This window comes from Erinaceus europaeus, chromosome 12, assembly GCF_950295315.1.
Source record: "Erinaceus europaeus chromosome 12, mEriEur2.1, whole genome shotgun sequence".
Classification (NCBI taxonomy): domain Eukaryota; kingdom Metazoa; phylum Chordata; class Mammalia; order Eulipotyphla; family Erinaceidae; genus Erinaceus; species Erinaceus europaeus.
The window spans coordinates 1,214,342-1,236,972 of NC_080173.1; the positions used below are offsets into that span (position 1 = coordinate 1,214,342).

The 22,631-nt window shown below is 52.5% G+C and overlaps 1 protein-coding gene across 1 annotated transcript in view; it reads left to right on the plus strand.

The window, feature by feature from the left end:
* Positions 1-22,631, plus strand: part of MRC2 (mannose receptor C type 2) — a 60,052-nt gene that overhangs the window by 12,492 nt on the left and 24,929 nt on the right. Inside the window, exon 2 of the mRNA XM_060202519.1 lies at positions 21,954-22,355. Within this exon, the coding sequence (XP_060058502.1) occupies positions 21,954-22,355 (402 nt within the window). The remainder of the gene's footprint in view (positions 1-21,953; positions 22,356-22,631) is intronic.

Here is a 22,631-nt window from a genome sequence, read left to right on the forward strand (position 1 = left end):
AAGGTGCCGATTCACGGTGGCGGCAGGTCTGCACTGTAGACAAGGCCCACAGCTGATGGAGGCACCCTCCTATTTAGAATAAGGACACAAGGTCTCTCGACTTCACCTGATTTCAAAAGAAAAAATGATGTTGTAATGATATATGTAAATATCATTCTATGAATTAATTGTTGTCTGCATAGCATTTCATTATGTAAGTGTGTATGAATACTATATTACTAGATAGTCTTTTCCCCCAGGAATGCTGTGTCACTGAGTATATATTCTGTATTATCCATATGGTAGACATTCTACATTCTACATTACATACTATGATGTATATTATATTGGGTTGTTCAAAAAGTCATCACTTTTTTTCTATGCAAAAATGTGTCATGACTCTTCTGAGTATGTGGCTATAATGCTGGGATATACTATTTATAAGACTATAATTCTGAGATATACTATCTATATGGCTATAATGCTGGGATATACTATCTATCTGACTGTAACGCTGGGATAGACTGTAATGCTGGGATAGACTGTCTCTCTGACTGTAATGCTGGGATAGACTGTCTCTCTGACTGTAATGGTAGGATAGACTGTCTATGTGACTGTAATGCTGGGATATACTGACTAAAATGCTGGGATAGACTGTCTATCTGACTGTAATGCTGGAATACACTATATCTGACTGTAATGCTGGGATAGACTGTCTATCTGACTGTAATGCTGGGATACACTATATCTGACTGTAACGCTGGGATAGACTGTCTATCTGAATGTAATGCTGGGATACACTATCTATCTGACTGTAATGCTGGGATACACTGTCTATCTGACTGTAATGCTGGGATAGACTGTCTATCTGACTGTAATACTGGGATACACTGTCTATCTGACTGTAATGCTGGGATACACTATCTATCTGACTGTAATGCTGGGATACACTGTCTATCTGTCTAATACTGGGATACACTATCTATCTGACTGTAATGCTGGGATAGACTGTCTATCTGACTGTAATGCTGGGATACACTGTCTATCTGACTGTAATGCTGGGATACACTATCTGACTGTATTACTGGGATACACTGTCTATCTGACTGTAATACTGGGATACACTATCTATCTGGCTGTAATGCTGGGATACACTGTCTATCTGTCTGTAATACTGGGATACACTATCTATCTGACTGTAATGCTGGGATAGACTGTCTATCTGACTGTAATGCTGGGATACACTATCTATCTGACTGTAATACTGGGATACACTATCTGACTGTAATACTGGGATACACTGTCTATCTGACTGTAATACTGGGATACACTATCTATCTGGCTGTAATGCTGGGATAGACTATCTATCTGACTGTAATGCTGGGATACACTGTCTATCTGACTGTAATGCTGGGATACACTGTCTATCTGACTGTAATGCTGGGATACACTGTCTATCTGACTGTAATGCTGGGATACACTATCTATCTGACTGTAATGCTGGGATACGCTATCATATGACTGTACGTGTTAGGATATACTATATATTAAAGGTTCATTTATCAGTAGCACAGAGAGAATCGAGCATCAGTCTGTCGTTGGTGATCTCAGTGCCTCACACTGTCACGTCATGCTTTTTACTTCAGGACACGAGCACATTCTTTTTTTTTCTTTTTTCTTTTGCCTCCAGGGTTTTTGCTAGGGCTCAATGTCTGCACTATGAATCCACTGCTCCTGGAGGCTATTTTTCCCAATTTTTTCCTTGTTGTTGTCATTATTATTATTATTATTGGTGTTGTTGCTGGATAGGACAGAGAAAAATCGAGATAGGAGGGAAGACAGAGGGGGAGAGAAAGATAGACACCTGCACACCTGCTTCACCGCCTGTGAAGGGACCCTCTGGCAGGTGGGGAGCCGGGGGCTCGAACCGGGATCCTTACGCCGGTCCTTGCACTTTGCACTATGTGTGCTCAACCTGCTGCACTACTGCCTGGCCCCTGACATGAATATATTCTTAAATATTTCCTGAAGTTCAGTTCTTAAGAAGTGAGTTATGGGGTCAGATGGTTTGTGCTTTTGAAAAGTGTGACAGGTTGTTCTGTAGAAGGCTACCCTTACAGCTGAGTATAATACTGGGCTTACTTTGTGTGTGTGTTTGGGGAGGGAGGGAGCAGTGCCACGAGGCTTTTTTTAATTGTTTTTAAATTATCTTTATTGGATAGAGACAGCCGGAAATTGAGAGGGAAGGGGGAAATAGTGAGGGACAGTGACAGAGAGACACCTGCAGCCCTGCTTTACCACTTAGAAAGCTTTCCCCCTGCAGGTGGGGACTGGGGGCTCAAACCTGGGTCCTTGTGCATTGTAACATATGCTCAGCCAGGTGCGCCACCACCCAGCCCCCCCGTGAGGCTTTTACTGTGATCTCAGCCAGTCCTGCCAGCCATTTGTGGACAATACCAGGCACAGCTCCTGGCACTTGCTGAGTGATAAGGCTGAGGGAGAGAGCATAGAGGTCATGCAAAGAGATTCTCGTGCCTGAAGCTCCAGAGCCCCAGTTCAATCCCCAACCACCACAGCCAGAGCTGAGCAGGGTTCTGGTAGAAAATGAATGAATAAATAAAGAGGGGTGGTGACTTAGCACTGGGCTAAGTACTTGCACATAGTACTAAGTGCAAGGACCCCAGTAAGGACCTGGGTTCTAGCCTCAGCTCCCTACCTGAAGGACGTCTGCTTTACAAGTAGTGAAGCTGGTCCGTGTCTGTCTTTCATCCGCTCTATCTTCCCCACCTCTCTCAATCTCTCTTGTCCTATCCAATCAAACGGGGAAAAAAAGGCCGCCAGGAACAGTGGATCCGTAGTGCCAGCACTGAGCCCCAGTAATAACCCTGGAGGCCATCGTCATCATCATCATCATCATCATCATGTAAAGACCAGGCGATCTCTCCTCTCTCCTCTCTCTCTCCTCTCTCTCTCCCCTCCCCGTCCCTTCTGCTGGGATTATCACTGGAACTTTGCACACACAGGATTTCACTGCTCCTGGCGGACTCTTTTTCTTTAAGAATGAAGGTGCAAGTGGTCCCGGGGGTGACGCAGTGGATAAAGCATTGGACTCTTCTGAGTTCAATCCCCGGCAGCACATGTACCAGACTGATGTCTGGTTCTTTCTCTCTCTCTTCCTGTCCCTCTTATTGATAAATAAATAAAATATTTTTTAAAAGATGAGATATTTAAAAGGAAAAAAAGAATGACGGTGCAAGACAGGAAGAGAGAAGTAGAGAGGTGTGGAGAGATGCCGCAGCACTGCCTCACCATTGAGAAGCCTCCCATGCAGGTGCTCCTGTGGCCTCCCTGGGCTCCACGCTGGGTCCCCACGCAGGCTAGAGTGCTGTGTCGCAGGGTTCCCCTGGCCTCCTAAACGCTGGGAGTGTGTTCGTGGAGCAGGCGGTGGCACTCAGGTGACGAGGCCCATGCCTGGCGCAGGAGCAATGCGTCAGACCCAGGCGTAGCTGCGCAGGCTCGATTTAGTACTGGGGACAGAGGCACGGTGATGGCCGGGAGCGGCATTTTCTTTAATGGTGTCATAGAAGTGTCTGTAGGGGCTAGGAAGGGGGCCAGCTCAGCAGGTGGAGCGCATGCCTTCCACAGTGAGGCCCTGGATTTGATCCCAGAGACAAGTACAACCCCATGAATGGTACAGAAATGCATGGTTGTCTTCCTATCTTTCCTGTGAAAGAAACAGTTGGGCTGGGAGGTGGCTTCCTGAGCGAGTGTGTGCTGGGATTCATCTGTGGTAGTGCATCACAACTAAAATAACAATAATAATAAATATGGGAAAGGGAGTGAGAAGCAGGGAAGAAAGCAGTCGGGGGCCCAGCCGCACACGTTGTCCCATGGGCCACCTAGTCTGTGAGCAGGTCCCACAGTGCTCTGCTGGGTGGTGTGACGTTGTGTGTCTGGCCTGTGGCTCTGCAGGGCCCAGCCAAGCCATCGGACGTGAGTGGGGTTCTGTGGGAAGGCAGACAGTTTGGTTTCTTCCAAGATCTTAAATGCCTCTAGGCCTCCATTTTCCTGAGCTGTTATTTACTCTAGAAACAGTATAATAATATAATAGAAAGTTACACAGAACCCCAGCCGCCTGGCACAGGGCGCAATTCCATGTCCCCATCTCCCCTTCGACTCACTGTGGATTTAATTTAGTGGTTGCCAAGCCCTTATCTTAGGACGGGGCAGACCGCCTCGCTCCTCCTCAAGTCAAGGAGAGACATCACTCCTGTCTCGGGAGCCCAGGGAGACAGGCCCAGACAAGCATGCTGCCTGTTCCTGTAGGCCTCCCCAGGAACCCGAGGAGCGGCAGGGAGGGGCTGGAGAGGTACTGGCGGACGTGCACCTCCTGTGCCTGAGGCCTGTGCCGGAGTCCTGCTCCACCAAGGAGCACCGCACTGTGCGGTGCCTGGGCGCTGGGCATGCCCTGGGTGTGGGGCGGTGCTGTGGGCGGGGCTGTGGGCACTGTCTCCCTGCCTGTCTCAGGAAGGTAAGTAGGACACTGGGCCAAGCGGGGGCCAGGCGGTGGCACGTGGAGTTAAGCGCACATAGTATGGAGGACCCACACCAGGATCCCAGTTCGAGCCCCCGGCTCCCCACCTGCAGGGGAGTCGCTTCACAGGCGGTGCAGCAGGTCTGCAGGTGTCTGTCTTTCTCTCCCCCTCTCTGTCTTCCCCTCCTCTCTCCATTTCTCTCTGTCCTATCCAAAAAAAAAGAAAAAGAAAAAAATGGCCACAGGAGCAGTGGATTCGTAGTACCAATAGCAAGCCTCAGCGGTGACCCTGGAGGCAAAAGGAAGCAGGCAAGCCGGCAGATGGCGGCGGTTGCAGCAGGTCTCACGCCCCAGGCCCCAGAGGCCCCAGGCTCAGTCCATAGCAGCGCCTGCTGCTCTAATGTGCTTTTGTTTTTGGGGTTTTTTCTAATTCTTTAGGAAAATGAATAAAATAAATCTTTCAAAACTTAGTTTTATAGTAGTCTGGGAGGTGGCACAGTGGAGAAAGCACAGGACTCTCCAGCATGAGGTCCCAAGTTCAGTCCCTGGCAGCACATGTGCCAGAGTGACGTCTGGCTCTTTTCTTTTTCCTCCTCTCTCTCATTGATAAATAAGTAAAATCTTAAAAAAAAATCAGGTTTAAAAACAGACTTAAAAAATATTTATTTCCTTTTGTTGTATTGTTGTTATTGATGTCGTCGTTGTTGGATAGGACAGAGCGAAATGGAGAGAGGAGGGGGAAGACAGAGGGGGAGAGAAAGAGAGACACCTGCAGACCTGCTTCACCGCCTGTGAAGCGACTCCCCTGCAGGTGGGGAGCCGGGGGCTCGAACCGGGATCCTTATGCCGATCCCTGCACTTTGCTCCACCTGTGCACTTAACCCGCTGTGCTACCGCCCGACTCCCTGAAATATATCTTTTAAGGTAGGTCCTAAAGGTTACCAAGCAAGAAGGATTTCTAATTCAGCTGGCTTTATTTTGCACCAGAGCTCGGCTTTGGCGTGTGGTGGTGCTGGGGATTGAACCTCAGACCTTAGGTCTTTGGGCGCTGTGCTCTGGGGCTCCCCGGGCCGCCGGCTGATGGTGAGGGTGACAGTCTGCTCGGCCCACCCAGTCGGCACACCGTGCCAGGGCCCAGGCTCACGCAGGGGGCCTCTGTCCGTCCATGTCCCTCCCCTCTGTCCTGTCAGATCAAAGTGGGGAAAGTGGTAAATGGCCCCGGGAGGGAGGGTGAGGGATTTCTTGCACAGGAACTGAGCCCGGGCGGTAACATCAAATAGAAATAGCGAGTGCTGTCCCTTGTTTTGCTTACAGCCAGACGGCCACCCCTGGGCCTGTATGTCAGGCCACCGGCCTGCGGGCACAGGGCCGCAGCGCTCCAGAGAGCCGGCCTCAGCCTGTGCCCTGACGCGCCCCTGTGTCACAGCCTCCCTGCTCCTCGCTGAGGCTTTCAGGAGGCCACGAGGACGGGTGCATGGCGGGCAGGGCTTGAACCCAGGTCCTTGTGCACTGTCACATGTGCACCTAGCCAGGTGCGCCACTGCCCGGCCCCTTCTGCTTTCTCAACGATGTAATTTTTACCCCAGAGCCTGCAGAGCTCGGGCTTCTGGTGGAGCAGGGGACGGACGCTGGGGGCTCAGGGTCTGGGGGCGACTCTCAACATAACAGTTCGGAGATGCCGGGCACAGCGCCACCAGCTGGCCACCGCAGGGTCCTGTCACCACTGGGCTAGAGGCTGGGGGTCTGGACTAGGGGCTGGGGGTCTGGACTAGAGGCTGGGGGTCTGGACTAGGGGCTGGGGTCTGGACTAGGGGCTGGGGGTCTGGACTAGAGGCTGGGGTCTGGACTAGGGGCTGGGGGTCTGGACTAGAGGCTGGGGGTCTGGACTAGGGGCTGGGGGTCTGGACTAGAGGCTGGGGGTCCGGACTAGGGGCTGGGGTCCGGACTAGGGGCTGGGGGTCTGGACTAGAGGCTGGGGGTCCGGACTAGGGGCTGGGGTCTGGACTAGGGGCTGGGGGTCTGGACTAGGGGCTGGGGTCTGGACTAGGGGCTGTGGGTCTGGACTAGGGGCTGGGAGTCTGGACTAGGGGCTGGGGTCTGGACTAGGGGCTGGGAGTCTGGACTAGAGGCTGTGGGTCTGGACTAGGGGCTTGGGGGTCTGGACTAGAGGCTGGGGGTCTGGACTAGGGGCTGGGGGTCTGGACTAGAGGCTGGGGGTCTGGACTAGGGGCTGGGGGTCTGGACTAGGGGCTGGGGGTCTGGACTAGAGGCTGGGGGTCTGGACTAGGGGCTGGGGGTCTGGACTAGGGGCTGGGGGTCTGGACTAGGGGCTGGGGTCTGGACTAGGGGCTGGGGGTCTGGACTAGAGGCTGGGGTCTGGACTAGGGGCTGGGGGTCTGGACTAGAGGCTGGGGGTCTGGACTAGAGGCTGTGGGTCTGGACTAGGGGCTTGGGGTCTGTGTTGGGGTTTGGGGTCTGGACTAGGTGCTGGGGTCTGGTTAGGGGTTTGGTGTGGCAGTTGGCTTTGGTTCGGGGTCTGGCGGGTCCCCTGGATGGCGGCTGGGGGCCGGTGTGTCCCTGATTTGGGCTGAGGGCAGGGCTATGGGTCAGGCTGGGGTGGCAGCCCGGGCCTGGGAGGACAGGTGACACGAGCAGGAGCAGAGCAGAGGCCTCCGCGTCTGGGGCAGCCCCACAGCACCCCTGGGACCCCTGAGGCCTCCTGAGAGAGGTGTCCTCCCCGTGGTCTTCCACCGGAGTTCAAGCAACCGACCCTTCCCCACGCGCTTTAGAGGAGAGAAGCTCTGTGTCACTGTGAGGGCGGAAATCAGACATCCTGCTGTCCCCTAGCTGTCTGGCTGTCCCACTAGTTGTCCAGCTGTCCCATTAGCTGTCCCATTGTCCTGCTGTACAGCTGTCCTGCTGTCCCGCTGTCCTGCTGTCCCTCTAGCTGTCCTGCTGTCCCACTAGCTGTCCCGCTGTCCTGCGGTACAGCTGTCCTGCTGTCCTGCTGTTTTGCTGTCCCTCTAGCTGTCCTGCTGTCCTGCTGTCCCACTAGCTGTCCTGCTGTCCTGCTGTCCCTCTACTAGCTGTCCCGCTATCCTGCTGTCCTGCTGTCCCGCTGTCCTGCTGTCCTCCTGTCCCTCTAGCTGTCCCGCTGTCCTGCTGTCCCTCTAGCTGTCCTGCTGTCCCGCTGTCATGCTGTCCCTCTAGCTGTCCCGCTGTCCCACTAGCTGTCCTGCTGTCCCACTGTCCTTCTGTCCTGCTGTCCCGCTGTCCCTCTAGCTGTCCCACTGTCCTGCTGTCCCTCTAGCTGTCCCGCTGTCCCGCTGTCCTGCTGTCCTGCTGTCCCACTAGCTGTCCCATTGTCCTGCTGTCTGGCTGTCCCGCTTCCTGCTGTCCTGCTGTCCCTCTAGCTGTCCCGCTGTCCCTCTAGCTGTCCCGCTGTCCTGCTGTCCCTCTAGCTGTCCTGCTGTCCCGCTGTCCTAGCTGTCCCGCTGTCCTGCTGTCCCTCTAGCTGTCCCGCTGTGCCTCTAGCTGTTCCGCTGTCCTGCTGTCCCGCTGTCCTGCTGTCCTGCTGTCCCTCTAGCTGTCCCACTGTCCCTCTAGCTGTCCCGCTGTCCTGCTGTCCCACTTGCTGTCCTGCTGCCCTGCTGTCCCTCTAGCTGTCCCGCTGACCTGCTGTCTCGCTGCCCTGCTGTCCCTCTAGCTGTCCCGCTGTCCTGCTGTCCCTCTAGCTGTCCCACTGTCCCTCTAGCTGTCCCGCTGTCCTGCTGTCCCACTAGCTGTCCCGCTGTCCTGCTGTCCCTCTAGCTGTCCTGCTGTCCTGCTGCCCTGCTGTCCCTCTAGCTGTCCCGCTGACCTGCTGTCTCGCTGCCCTGCTGTCCCTCTAGCTGTCCTGCTGTCCTGCTGTCCTGCTGTCCTTCTAGCTGTTCCGCTGTCCTGCTGTCCCGCTGTCCTGCTGTCCCACTAGCTGTCCCGCTGTCCTGCTGTCCTGCTGTCCCTCTAGCTGTCCCGCTGTCCTGCTGTCCCTCTAGCTGTCCCGCTGTCCCGCTGTCCTGCTGTCCTGCTGTCCCTCTAGCTGTCCCGCTGTCCTGCTGTCCTGCTGTCCCTCTAGCTGTCCCGCTGTCCCGCTGTCCTGCTGTCCTTCTAGCTGTTCCGCTGTCCTGCTGTCCCGCTGTCCTGCTGTCCCACTAGCTGTCTCGCTGTCCCGCTGTCCTGCTGTCCCACTAGCTGTCCCGCTGTCCCGCTGTCCTGCTGTCCTGCTGTCCTGCTGTCCCTCTAGCTGTCCCGCTGTCCCGCTGTCCTGCTGTCCTGCTGTTCCTCTAGCTGTCCCGCTGTCCTGCTGTCCCTCTAGCTGTCCCGCTGTCCCGCTGTCCTGCTGTTCCTCTAGCTGTCCCGCTGTCCTGCTGTCCCTCTAGCTGTCTCGCTGTCCTGCTGTCCTGCTGTCCCACTAGCTGTCCCACTGTCCTGCTGTCCCGCTGTCCTGCTGTCCCACTAGCTGTCCCACTGTCCTGCTGTCCTTCTGTCCCACTGTCCTGCTGTCCTGCTGTCCCTCTAGCTGTCCCACTGTCCTGCTGTCCCTCTAGCTGTCCCGCTGTCCTACTGTCCTGCTGTCCCTCTAGCTATCCCGCTGTCCTGCTGTCCCTCTAGCTGTCCTGCTGTCCTGCTGTCCCACTAACTGTCCTGCTGTCCTGATGTCCCACTAGCTGTCCCGCTGTCCTGCTGTCCCACTAGCTGTCCCACTGTCCTGCTGTCCTTCTGTCCCACTGTCCCACTGTCCTGCTGTCCCTCTAGCTGTCCCACTGTCCTGCTGTCCCTCTAGCTGTCCCGCTGTCCTGCTGTCCTGCTGTCCCTCTAGCTATCCCGCTGTGCTGCTGTCCCTCTAGCTGTCCTGCTGTCCTGCTGTCCCACTAACTGTCCTGCTGTCCTGATGTCCCACTAGCTGTCCCGCTGTCCTGCTGTCCCACTAGCTGTCCTGCTGTCCCGCTGTCCCGCTGTCCTGCTGTCCTGCTGTCCTGCTTTCTTGTCCTGCTGTCCCTCTAGCTGTCCCACTAGCTGTCCCGCTGTCCTGCTGTCCCTCTAGCTGTCTCGCTGTCCTGCTGTCCGCTGTCCTGCTGTCCCACTAGCTGTCCCGCTGTCCCACTAGCTGTCCCGCTGTCCCGCTGTCCTGCTGTCCTGCTGTCCCACTAGCTGTCCTGCTGTCCCGCTGTCCTGCTGTCCCTCTAGCTGTCCTGCTGTCCTTCTAGCTGTCCCGCACTTCTCTGCACTGGCTCCTGGCCCCAGCACTCCCCCTCTTAGCCCGTCCCTCCCAGAGCTGGCAGCCGGCGCCCTCCCGGTCCCTGTGAGGCGGATGAAGCGCCTGTAGGCAGAGAGCCTGGCGGGGAGTTGGCGGGACACGCACACGTGTGCCTGCACTGGCCTGCTCACACACTGCTGTCCAGGCTGGGCTGGGGCCTGGGGAGGGAGAAGGAAGCCTAGCGGCGGGGGGCGGGGGCGGGGGCGGCTCTGGGGCCTCAGTGTCCCCGCCTTGGTGTGCAGCCCGCCCCACAGACCCGGCCTCCTGCGGCCCTGAGGCTGACAGGCCGGGCAGGGCAGGGCGGGCGAGGCTGGCAGCTTCTGCTGACTCAGGACGTTCCTGCTTGGCCGAGCAGCCAGACGGCTCATTGGAAACAGCTGCTCCTCCTGGCGGGCGGCCCTGCTGGCAGCCCCCGGCTCTCCCTGGAATGACCCCTTGCCTCTTTGTAGCCCGGGGAGGGGGACGACGATGGCGAGACCACCCCGGCTGCGGGCCACCCTGCCCAAACTGGTCAGCCTGCAGGGCTCCCCGGCCCCCCGGAGCGAGCGGCCCGTCCCGCCTGTGCGTGCAGGCTGGGGCCCCGTCCACACGCCTCTCGCCCGGCCGACGCCTGCGGAGCGCCCGCTGCGTGCCAGGCACTGTGCTGAGCTGACTTCGCCGCCGCCCCTCGGCAGGGGTGTCCTCAGCTTGTGATGGGGGGCAGCGGCCTTCTGAGGTCAAGGCCTGGCTGCCTGCACCGCTGGGCCGAGGCTTCGCTCGCAGGTCAGAGTGCTCAGAGACAGGGCCCGGGACCCTGGAGCAGTGGCTTCTAAGGAGAATAGTGGAGGGCCAGGCGGCGCACCCAGTCGAGCGCACATGCTACAGCACGAGGACCCGGGTTCAAGCCCCTGGTCCCCACCTGCAGGGGGAGGCTTCACGAGTGGCGAAGTAGAGCTGCAGGTGTCTCTGTCTCTCTCCCTCTATCTTCCCTACTCCTCTCAGTCTCTCTCTCTCTATCCAATAACCCCCCAAAAAAGAGAAATTGAGGGGGGTTCTAGGTTCCAGACTCTTCCTGGCATAGTTTTTCTTTGCCAGAACTTCGGTTACAAGAGCAGAAACCCAGCAAGTTCAGCAGAAGAGGGAATAGAAAACAGAGCCCAAGTGAATGGCCCTGAGCGGCTCCGACGGGGGGCAGGACTGAGCTCAGTGCCCCCGGCATTTGCCGCTTCCTCTTCCGTCTGAGTGCTGGGCCTCCTCCCACTGAGCCATCTTGCCCTACAGCAGAAGAATCTTGCCCTCCTGGTGGCAGCAGTCACCGCCTCTGGACGCGACTTGAGCAGAGAGAGCCCTCTGCTGTTTCTGGGGAGGGTCCCAGCCGCCCCGCTGAGCCGAGTGCCAGCGCCTGGGACCTGGGGAGGGGACGCTGTCGTTCTCCAAGGGCCCTTCTTAGAATGTGGCGTCCGAGACTGAAGTCAGGCTCTCATGTGCACGTCACCTCCGAGCCACATCCTGCCCAGTTTCATTTTCAGAATGAGAGGGGCCCTGTGTGTGTGTGTGTGTGTGTGTGTGTGTGTGTGTGTGTGTGTGTGTGTGAGTGTGTGTGTGAGTGTGTGTGTGTGTGAGTGTGTGTGTGTGAGTGAGTGTGTGTGTGTGAGTGTGTGTGTGAGTGTGTGTGTGAGAGTGTGTGTGTGTGTGAGTGTGTGAGAGTGTGTATGAGTGTGTGTGTGAGAGTGTGTGTGTGTGAGTGTGTGGTATGTGTGTGTGGTGTGCATGGTGTGTGTGTGGTGTGCATGGTGTGTGTGTGGTGTGCGTGTGTGATGTGTGAGTGTGTGGTGTGTGTGAGCATGTGAGTGTGTGTGTGTGTGAGCGTGTGAATGTGTGTGATGTGTATGTGGTGTGTGTGGGGTGTGTGTGTGTGAGCGTGTGAGTGTGGGGTGTGTGTGTGAGTGTGTGTGTGAGCGTGTGCGTGTGTGTGTGATGTGTATGTGGTGTGTGTGAGTGTGTGGTGTGCGTGTGTGTGTGAGCGTGTGCGTGTGTATGAGCGTGTGCGCGTGTGCGTGAGCGTGTGTGTGAGTGTGTGGTGTGCATGTGCGTGTGTGTGTGAGCGTGTGTGTGAGCGTGTGTGTGTGTGCGCGAGCGTGTGCGTGTGTTAGTGTGTGTGAGAGTGTGTGCGTGTGTGAACATGTGCGTGTGTGTGAGCGTGTGCGTGTGTGTGAGTGTGTGCGTGTGCGTGTGAGTGTGTGTGAGCGTATGCGTGTGTGTGTGTGAGCGTGTGCGTGTGTGTGTGTGAGCATGTGAGAGTGTGTTTGTGTGAGCGTGTGCGTGTGTGTGTGAGCGTGTGCATGTGTGTGTGAGCGTGTGCGTGTGTGAGCATGTGCGTGTGTGTGAGCGTGTGAGTGTGTGTGAGCGTATGCGTGTGTGTCTGTGTGTGAGCGTGTGCGTGCGTGTGTGTGAGCATGTGAGAGTGTTTGTGTGAGCGTGTGCGTGTGTGTGTGTGAGCGTGTGCATGTGTGTGCGTGTGTGAGTGTGTGCGTGTGTGTGTGTACCTGAAGGCTGCTTAGTGTGTGTGTGTGAGTTTGTGTGTGTGTGTGTGTGTGTACCTGAAGGCTGCTTAGTGTGTGTGTGTGAGCGTGTGCGTGTGTGTGTGTGTACCTGAAGGCTGCTTAGTGTGTGTGTGTGAGTGTGTGCGTGTGTGTGTGTACCTGAAGGCTGCTTAGTGTGTGTGTGTGAGCGTGTGCGTGTGTGTGTGTACCTGAAGGCTGCTTAGCTCTGGCTCCCGGTGGTGCTGGGACTGAGCGGCGCCTCTGGGGCCTTGGGCGGGTGAAGCCTGTGCTCTGTCTGACCTGTTGAGCTGGCTCCTTGGTTCCCTGCAGGCGAGGGGAGGGTGCGGATCCTGGAAGAATGGCCCCTCCTGACCCCAGGCCCCTCTGGTCCTCCCGCTGGAGGCCTGCACAGCTGGCTGCATGGCGCTGGGCTTTGGTTTGGTTTGTTTAGTTTCTGCTCTGCTGGGAGAAGGTCCTGTCCTGTTTTCTTGTCCCCAGCCACAGGAGCAGATGCGACTGTTCCCCTCTCCCGGCCCGGGCACTTTCCCGCCCAGCTAAGACCAGGCCGGGGTTTCTGAGAACAGCCCCTGGGCCCTTGGAAGAGCCTTGGGCAGGCCTAGAGTCCTGGACCTGCGTGGGCGCAGGTGGAGGGAGGCTGAGCGGCGCCTGCCACCCTAGTGTCCTTCAGGGGACCCTGGCTCTTGGCAGAGAGGACCCCCGCTCCCGAGTGTGTGGGGGAAGAGGACCAGTGTTCCTGCCCCCATGGCCCCACGAGGGCCTGCGAGCTCTCAGCGGCAGGCAGCCTGGGTGCTGTTTCGGGAAAGTTCATCTGGGAGCCGGGACAGAATAGACGTGGCCTGGGCCTGAGGGTTGCCCAGTACCGTGTGGTGGGCGGAGACGCAGAGGTCCCGGGAATGGGGTGGCGAGATAGACCAAATTCTCAGAGGTCTGTGAATGAGAAGAGGGAATGGCATGTCAGGGGAGCAGACACGTGGCAGAGGGCAAGGACTCAGATGCAAGCCCCTGGTCCCCACTTCGGGGGAAGTTTTCCAGGGGATGAAGCAGTGCTACAGGTATCTCTCTCCCTCTACTGTCTTTTTGTGTGTCTATTTCTCTATCGCTGTCAAAAAGAAAAGGGGAAAAATGGCTCTGGGAGTGGTGGATTCATGCACGTTCTATTCTGGTGGCAGAACAGACATGACCGACTCTTCCTAGGGGCAGGTAGCTGGCAACAGTCTCACTCTCCGGCTGAGGAAGCTCGTGCCCTCGGGTTAAAACATCAAACACAGTGCTTTGAAGTTACCCTAGGATAATCAGAAACACTGACTATGGGAAGGAGTCAGTCCTTGAAAGAAAAGAAGTGACTCAGCCAGTCAAGCCCGCCACCCCTCCCTGCCTGGAAGGTCAAACTAGTCAGAGTTTGAGGCTACAGGGAAATTAAAGTGGAGGGAGTTGCAGAGAGCTCTCCGGAACCCCAGAAGAGCCCCAGCCTCTGACCAGACCTTGCACCAGGCACCTGAGAAGAGACAGTCTCACAGCCCACCTGGCGGAGCTGTGGACCATGTCTCTGCAGGGTCCAGGCGACCCACCGGTGCTCTCATGCCCCGGCCAGCAGGGCGGTGAGCAGGGGCTAGCAACCCAATGAGACCTGAAATGATAGGGACAAGAGACGCGAAGAACGAGAGCAAGTCAAGTTTCTGATCAAGCTCTAAATTTTATTGAGAATACAGGCATTATAAGGCTTTGGGGAAGGAGAGGGAATGCTGGAGGAGGGGAAGGGGGAGCAAACTTCAAAGAGGAATGTTCCTTGCAACAAATGGTAGGAACCAAACTGTGTGTTGACTCACTTGATGTTGACTCACTTGATTACTGATAAATGGTTTACCTAAGGGGAAATGGCCTGCCCAGGGGGTAATTAACATTTGTCTTGAGGGGTTCTGTTGTCTCAAAGCTTATCATCTATAAAGCAGAGAAATGGCTCCTGGCATATCCTCCCTTTGTTATAATTTTAAAATTGAGGCAGGCAATGTGGTTGAGGAGCAGAGACCCTGACAGCAGGTTTGGTGGGCTTAACCAGAGGAGGGAAGTATTGACCTGAATCCTCCCACGGGATGGCTGCAAAACCAACCTTCCCGCATCTTATAAGGCTCTTGGTGTCTTTTTGGGGAGGGGAGGCAGAGCCACAGTTTCTAGGGAAACGATTTTTGTTGCTGACACCAACCTCCATGCAAATCAGGTTTGCTTCACGGGGGACTCAGAGGCGGACAATAGGGTCCTCCCCCTGCAGTGCTTTGCCTTACACCCCTTACTGGTGTCCTTGCCCTGCCAAGGTTGGATGTCTCCATGCATAATTCTGAGTTTTATGCCATCCGAAAAGGGGGTCTGTCATCCTCAGGTTCAGCCAGGCCTCTGTCAGCCAAATCAAGTCTGTGATAATGAATTTGCAAAGGTTTTGATGCCAAGGAGTCAATCTGCTGTTTTATAAAATCAGTAATCTTATTAAAAATAAAGGGTCCTAAGGTAATTATTAACAAAAGACTAATAAGGGTCTCATAAGGGGCTCTGTAGTGACTCAAGACTATTTGTGGTGGAGTCTATAACCTGTTGTAATTTGTCAGAAAATTTATGGGAGGAATATATAGAGTGTCCTAGCATGCCACCAGCAAGTCTAAGGGAAGCAGTCAGTGGATGTGATGTCCAGGGGAAGAAACACAGCACGTCTGGTCTTCTGGTCAGCGCCAACTGATGAAATTTTCTTCTTCTGGTCAGCTGTGGAACAAGCAAAACTAGGAGGCAAGGACCAGGTAGAGAAGAATTAACATGAAAATATAGGATGGTGTTTACCAAAACACAGAGGATGTGCATACACATTAGAAGTCAAGGTGAGGTTCCTTGAACATCAAGGAACATTTTGAGAAAAGTGAGCAGTCAATAAGCATGCAAAGATGAAGTCAGCAGTGGTAGGTCAGCAGAAAGAGAAGACTTGGATAAGCTGGTGAGGTTAGCTGGACTATATACTGCCATGGCGTCCTTTGTGGTAAGGACTTGCCAACAGGGACTCTGTGGATTTTGCAAGAGCAATGTCATCCACCATAATAAAAGGAAAACAAACATGGACATCCAGTGTTGAAAAAAGAGAAAAAGGAAATATGTCTCTGTGACTGGAAAAGTGGGTGGCTTTGTCAATGAGATATAATAAATGGACAATTCAAATTTTTGTAAATATTAAAAAGATTTAGTATGTTACTTCATTGACACTTTAGCCAACTGAATACTGGAGGGTGCATTACCCTTCTTTTTTTTTATTATTAATTAAGCTTAAGGGTTTTAGTTTTTCTTGTTTGAGCTGTAGCCCACATAAATTTAGAAAAAATATCAACTGAGAAAAAAAAGTTTTTTTTGTTTACTAAACATGGGCAGGTGAATTACATCAATCTGTCAGAGAGCATTGGCTTTTATCAATGGAGATTAATCTTAAAAGTCTGAATAGCAAGATCTTAATTAAACAATGCAGGAGCCAGTAAAGTGCTCTCACTATGGCAGGTCAGCATTATAATTTTTAAGAGGCTTGTAAAAAAAATGATAAAAAATTTTAGGATATGAGTGACTTTAGGAGTCATCACACACCCATAAATAAAAATTAAAAATGTTTAGTTTTAAATCTTACCATATGAGCAGTCAGTTCTTCATGTGCAGATGTACCTATAATTATTTACTTAGGGAGAGAACTTGTACCAAGTTAATTGATGATCTAATGGTTAATTGGCTTGAGGTTTTTTTTTTTTTTTTTTTAATATGATTTTAGAAGGCTCTTTATGAAAATAAACCAATATGTTATAGAAAGTAAATACCTAATGTGTTGACATGATAAAATGTTTACCATTTTAGCATTATTTTAAACTGATTAGACAGTTTAAGCACACTATTATGCCTTTAGTTTACTAAGATCTTTACTCATCACAAGGCTATCATGAGTAAGCATAGATATAAAACTCTTAATAGATTTTGTTCCTTAGAACTCTAATATGGCAACTTAAAAGGCTAAAATAAAACCTCATAGTTTAAATGTTCAAAATATTAATTTTGTTAAATCAGGATTTGCCAAAACAAATCTTCTATCAGACCAAAAACACAATGTATTACCTTAATTTATCAAGAATAAACCTCTGGCAGTGTCTTAAAACAAACCAGATAATTTTTAAAAGCAGAAAGATATAAAGAGGAAAACCAGCGCAAGAGCCTCTGGCATGTAAATAATTAACATAACTATTGTGTTATCTTTTACTAACCCAAGCCAGTTTTGCCTGTTTAGTTGAGAAAGTATTTTAAAAGCTTTTTTTTTTTTTTTTTTGAAATCACTTAAACAATTTTAAGTAAAATGTTAAACTTTGTTTGTTAAGGACCTTTGTTTATCACAAAGCTATCACACCCTTAGGGCAGCTATGAACAAGGGTGGGTACACAACTTAATTGATCTTTCACTTTGATTTAGATAGGTAACTTAAAAAGCTAAGATAAACCTTAAAGCTGAAATGTTAAAATAAATTTTTACTGTTAACATTTCTTTTAGATGACCATTTTACACTAAATAATTTTGTTGAATCACATCTACCAAATGAAAAATTTTTATCAGGCCAGGAATACCACATTTAACCCTTTTTTCCTGGCAAGGCCACTGCTCTACACTGACTGGGTTATTAGAAAGTCAGTTCAAGGATGGAATTAAATTAACAAACAGTGGCAGTTGATATTGAGGTGCTGGTAATATCTACAATTTTCACAAGAGTGAGAGAGACTACAGAGGCATTTTACCATGTCTAGATATCTCAGAAAATCTTTTTAACTAATGAATTGATGCTGATATTAGCTATCAGAAGGACGAAATTGTCTTATATTTTACTCTGGTAAAGGTGTGCCAACTCTATGAGTCTGGATCTTTAAAACCACATTTAGCTTAACTAAATCTTAATTTAAAACTTAAAACAAACTTTAGTTACTTAGGGGTTAACACACATTAATGAAAACAAGGTTAGCACAGACTTAAAACATACATTCTTGGTGAAAGGAAAATTTTCCCTTTGAAAAACCGCTTTTGGTTTTTGGATTCCTAACTCACAGCCTATCTATCCAGGAGGGGCGTTTGTGGCTAAGGTACATTTTACAGTTTTAAAGAAACAAATAATTAAATTTCTATCAAAAGTGTGTACTGGTTTTCTGGTTAATAGCTTTTAAGTTAAAGAGAACATCTTGTTTGATTGATTTCATTCTTTCTCTAAGGAATAGCTTGTTAGCCAGATAAGATCTCACTCAGAACTGGTTTTAAGCTTTTTGAGAGTAGAGGGAAAAAAGCTGGATCTTTTTTGGCTGACTAGTTTTAAGATAATGCCAAATCAAGAGCCCACAGTTCTTTAACTAATTGTAAATGTTCTCATTTTTTTTTTTTTACTAATTTTCTAAGGGAAGCTGTTTTTCGTGCTAGTTGAGTTTTAGCCTTGGTGGTTTAATCAGTATTATTGGCCAAGTCAAGGACCAGAGCACAAAACGGAGGGACGGTGGTGTAGGGAGGCAGTCTGGACAAGGAAGAGCTTAGGGGTTAGGGTTAGCCAGTTTGAGCCTGGCTCCGAGTAACAGGGAAAGCCAAAACCGGGTTTGATTTGGATGGTTTAGTCTTAGTTTTAGGGATTGGGCTTAGGTTTTTTGGTGAGGCTAAAAATGTAAGCTCTTCTGTAACTGCAGCTATTTCTTTCATTAATTGAAGCTGCTCTCTCTGGTCAGCAAGGACCTTGTGGAGAGTGGAAATTCCTGTAAGGGCTCCTGAGCATGCCCTCCTGACGGAGGGGTTATCAAGGAGAGGGTCAGGCTGGAGAGTGGGAGCATGGATATAGGGAGGGAGATTAAAGGGAGGAGGACACCAATAGGGATTGTAGTATCTGGCAGCCTCTTTTTCTAGCAAAGCCTCAATCTCTGCGGGAAGTGCTTCAGGAGAGGGAGGGTTTTGTGGGAGATTTTGTAAAACTGGATAGAGGCAGGGGAAAGAATGCTGGGTTTCACTCTCATGTGAATTAGCAATAGGAGAGTCAATGGAGGGAACTTTAGTAAGTGAGGAGGGACCTGTAGGGAGGGAAACAGGGCTTTTACTTTCATCGGGTGTTGGGAGGCTTTTATTTTGACTGGGTACTGGGGGATCAAGATCAATAACCACAGAAGGGCATGGAGATGGGGTCTTTGTCCTGGACGGCGGACGAGAAAGTTGCCGGAGGACCTTTTCACCCTCTGTAATAAGGTTTTTAATATCAGGGTGATTATTATAGATTTTTAAGATATCATTAATTAAATTCCAGTAACAAAAGGCAGAAACAGGTACACGTTCAGGACCAAAAGACTGATAGTGATCATTAAGACAATCAACAATTCTCCTCCAACGCTTCTCATCTATAGTGCCTTCCTGGGGGAACCAGGGGCAAATATTTCCAATATAATCTAAAAACTTCTTTAATTTTTTTTTAACCCTATTTCTTCGTGTCTTGAGTGACTCCTTGAGTCCTTTAATGAATAAATAGTTTGCTGAATTCATGTCCCATGGTTTTGCTTACCTCAGCCGCTGTGACACTCTTCCCCAGATGCGACTCACGGGCGGGTATTTCCGTGGCGATCTCTGCGAGTCTTTGCGTTACCCCCCTCGGGCTGCGGTGACTCTGTGGATTCGGGTAGGCCTACCCCCTCGATCAGCGGAGTTTCTAGGTTCAGAAGGCTTCTTTGCCCCACGCTCGGGCGCCATTATGCCCCGGCCAGCAGGGCGGTGAGCAGGGGCTAGCAACCCAATGAGACCTGAAATGATAGGGACAAGAGACGCGAAGAACGAGAGCAAGTCAAGTTTCTGATCAAGCTCTAAATTTTATTGAGAATACAGGCATTATAAGGCTTTGGGGAAGGAGAGGGAATGCTGGAGGAGGGGAAGGGGGAGCAAACTTCAAAGAGGAATGTTCCTTGCAACAAATGGTAGGAACCAAACTGTGTGTTGACTCACTTGATGTTGACTCACTTGATTACTGATAAATGGTTTACCTAAGGGGAAATGGCCTGCCCAGGGGGTAATTAACATTTGTCTTGAGGGGTTCTGTTGTCTCAAAGCTTATCATCTATAAAGCAGAGAAATGGCTCCTGGCACTCTCACTGCCTGCCACAACAAAACCCAGCCTTCCCTATAAGGAGATTAAAATTTCATTGACAGCATATGACAGAAAAATGCAGTGCACAGTGAAAGGAATCCGGATTCTGTGACACCGATCCCAGTGCCAGTGGATAGCTGAAGGTGCAGACGCGCTTGTGGGCAGAGCAGAGGTGCAGCGAGACATGCCAGCAGGGCTGCGGTCACGCCGTGTACGGGAGGTGGCGGGCCAGCTGTCAGGTCGGCACTCCCCTGCAGGTGGGGAGCTGGGAGCTCGAACCGGGATCCTTATGCTGATCCTTGTGCTTTGTGCCACGTGTGCTTAACCCGCTGCGTTACTGTCCGACTCCCGGGACATTTAAAAAAAATTTTTATTCCCTTTTGTTGTCCTTATTGTTTTATTGTTGTTGATACTGATGTCATCGTTGTTGGATAGGACAGAGAGAAATGGAGAGAGGAGGGGAAGACAGAGAGGGGGAGAGAAAGACAGACACCTGCAGACCTGCTTCACCGCCTGGGAAGCGACTCCCCTGCAGGTGGGGAGCTGGGGGGCTCGAACTGGGATCCTTACGCCGGTCCTTGAGCTTTGTGTCGCGTGTGCTTAACCCGCTGCGCTACTGCCCGACTCTTGGGACTTTTTTTTTTTTAAAGACTTTATTTATTTATTAATGAGAAAGATAGGAGGAGAGAAAGAAAGAACCAGACATCACTCTGGTTCTGTGCTGCCGCAGCTTGAACTCAGGACCTCATGCGTGAGAGTCCAATCCTTTATCCACTGCGCCACCTCCCGGACCACGAGGGACTGTGTTTTGAAATGTGAAGAAGTGCTGCAAAGGTCCCCTGGCAGGAAAAGAGGAAACAGAGAGAGACTGGGAGGGGCGAGGAGGGCCTTGAGCAAGGGGGAGTCGGAGGGAGGCCATCCCATCCACACCAGGCCCGCCCTGGGCGTCTTGCGCTGACAGTGGGGAGCTTGATCTGCTTTGAAGAGTGAGGAGAGAGTCCTCCAGAGAGAGACACCCTTTCGGACACGTTGTCTGCTCCTTTGGTTGTGAAGCCATCCGTTTCTCTTTTTCTTTCTCCTCCTCCCCTCCCTCCCTCCCTCCCTCCCTCCCTCCCTCCTTCCTTTTTTTTCTCCAGGGTTACCCTGTGATTCAGTGCCCTTGCTGTGGATCATTACCAGCAGACATTTTTCCTTTTTTTCCCCTTCCTTCCTTCCTTTCTGTTTTTTTCAGTGGGATGGAGAGAAATTGAGAGAAAGGAGGAGGAGATGGAGGCGGTGGCGCACCTGGTTAAGCGCTCACATGACAGTGTTCAAGGACATGGGTTCAAGCCCCCGGTCCCCACCTGCAGGGGGAAGCTTCACGGGCGGTGCAGCAGGGCTGCAGGCATCTCCCTCCCTCTCTGTCTCCCTTCCATCTCAGGTTCTCCCCGTCTCTACCCAATAATCAAGATTGAAAAAGGAAGTGTGAGGGAGGAGGAGCAGCACTGCAGCTTCCCTGGGGCCGTGGCCCAGCGCCTTCGGGCTTTGCACCTGGGCCGTGAGCCACTTGCAGGGGGACGGGCTGCTGAGGAGCCTGGCTCCAGCCCCGTGAGGGTCTCTCCTGCGGCAGCCCCTGCTCCACACTCTGCCAGGCCTGAGGAGGAGGGTGAGCAAGTCGCTCACGTCGCAGACTACGTGGCAGAGCTGGGGCTGGAACCCCAACAGTCAGAATCTTATTTCAAGGCATAGACGCCATCCTGAGCAGTCAAGGCCAGTGGGTGCAAAGTGCTCTAGTGTGTGTGTGGGTGTGTAGGGTGTGCGGGTGTGTGGGTGTGTAGGGTTTGTGTGGTTGTGTAGGGTGTGTAGGGTGTGCAGGTGTGTGTGGGTGTGTATGTTTGTGTGGGTGTGTGCGGGTGTGTGTGGGTGTGTATGTTTGTGTGTGTGTGTGCGGGTGTGTGTGTGTGTGTAGTTTGTGTGGGTGTGCAGGGTGTGTGGTTGTGTAGGGTGTGCGGGTGTGTAGGGGTGTGTGCATTTGTGTGGGTGTGCGGGTGTGTAGGGGTTTGTGTGGTTGTTTAGGGGGTATAGGGTGTGCAGGTGTGCAGGGTGTTGTGTCTGAGGCTCTGAGCATCCAGGTTCAATTCCCTGCACCACCATAAGCCAGAGCTGAGCAGGGCTCTGGGAAAAAATAAATAAAAATAATGAAAATAGCCGGCCCCCAGGATGGCAGTGGGTTTGCTGTTGGGGCTGGGAGAAAGTGAGTCCTGCCCCCATCTGGGCAGGGGACAGTGGGTCGCACCTGGATGGGGCAGCGGGGCCTCAGCTGGACGGGACAGCGGGGCCTCACCTGGCCTGTCATCAGCCCTAGAGTTTTGCTGGTGCTGAGTGGTCTCGCACCTGCATGCAGTCACCCCCACGCGGAGCCCGGGCCTGTGTCTGACTCTGCCCTGAGATGCCCCTTCCCGCCTTCTCTCCCAGAGTCCAGTGTCTTCCTCATCTTCAGCCACGGGCTGCAAGGCTGCCTGGAGGCCCAGGGTGGGCGAGTCCGCATCTCCCCCGCCTGCAACGCCAGTCTCCCTGCCCAGCACTGGAAGTGGGTCTCTCGAAACCGGCTCTTCAACCTGGGTGCCATGCAGTGCCTGGGCGCCGGGTGGCCGGGCACCAATGCCACCGCTTCCCCGGGCGTGTATGAGTGTGACCGGGAGGCTCTGAGCCTCCGCTGGCACTGCCGCACCCTGGGCGACCAGCTGTCCCTGCTCCTGGGCGGCCGGGCCGGCAACGCCTCCAAGGCCGGCACCCTCGACCGCGGCGACCAGACCCGCGGCGGCCAATGGCGCATCTATGGCAGTGACGAGGACCTGTGTGCCCGGCCTTACTCTGGTGAGAGCGGCCGGCCGGGGAGGGCTGGTCAGGCACGGGCACCAGACACTGGGGTGACAACATCTCTGGGCTCCGCAGACCTTTGGCAGTCTCGTCTTTAATGTCCAGAGTTTTGAATCAGAAAATCAGTCATGACGCACTTAATTCACTTTAAATTTTTAAAGTGTATTTGTTGGATAGAGACAGAGAGAAATTGAGAGGGAAGGAGGAGAGAGTTACCTACAGCTTTGCTTCTCTACTCGTGAAGCTTCTCCCTGCATGAAGGGACCAGGGGCT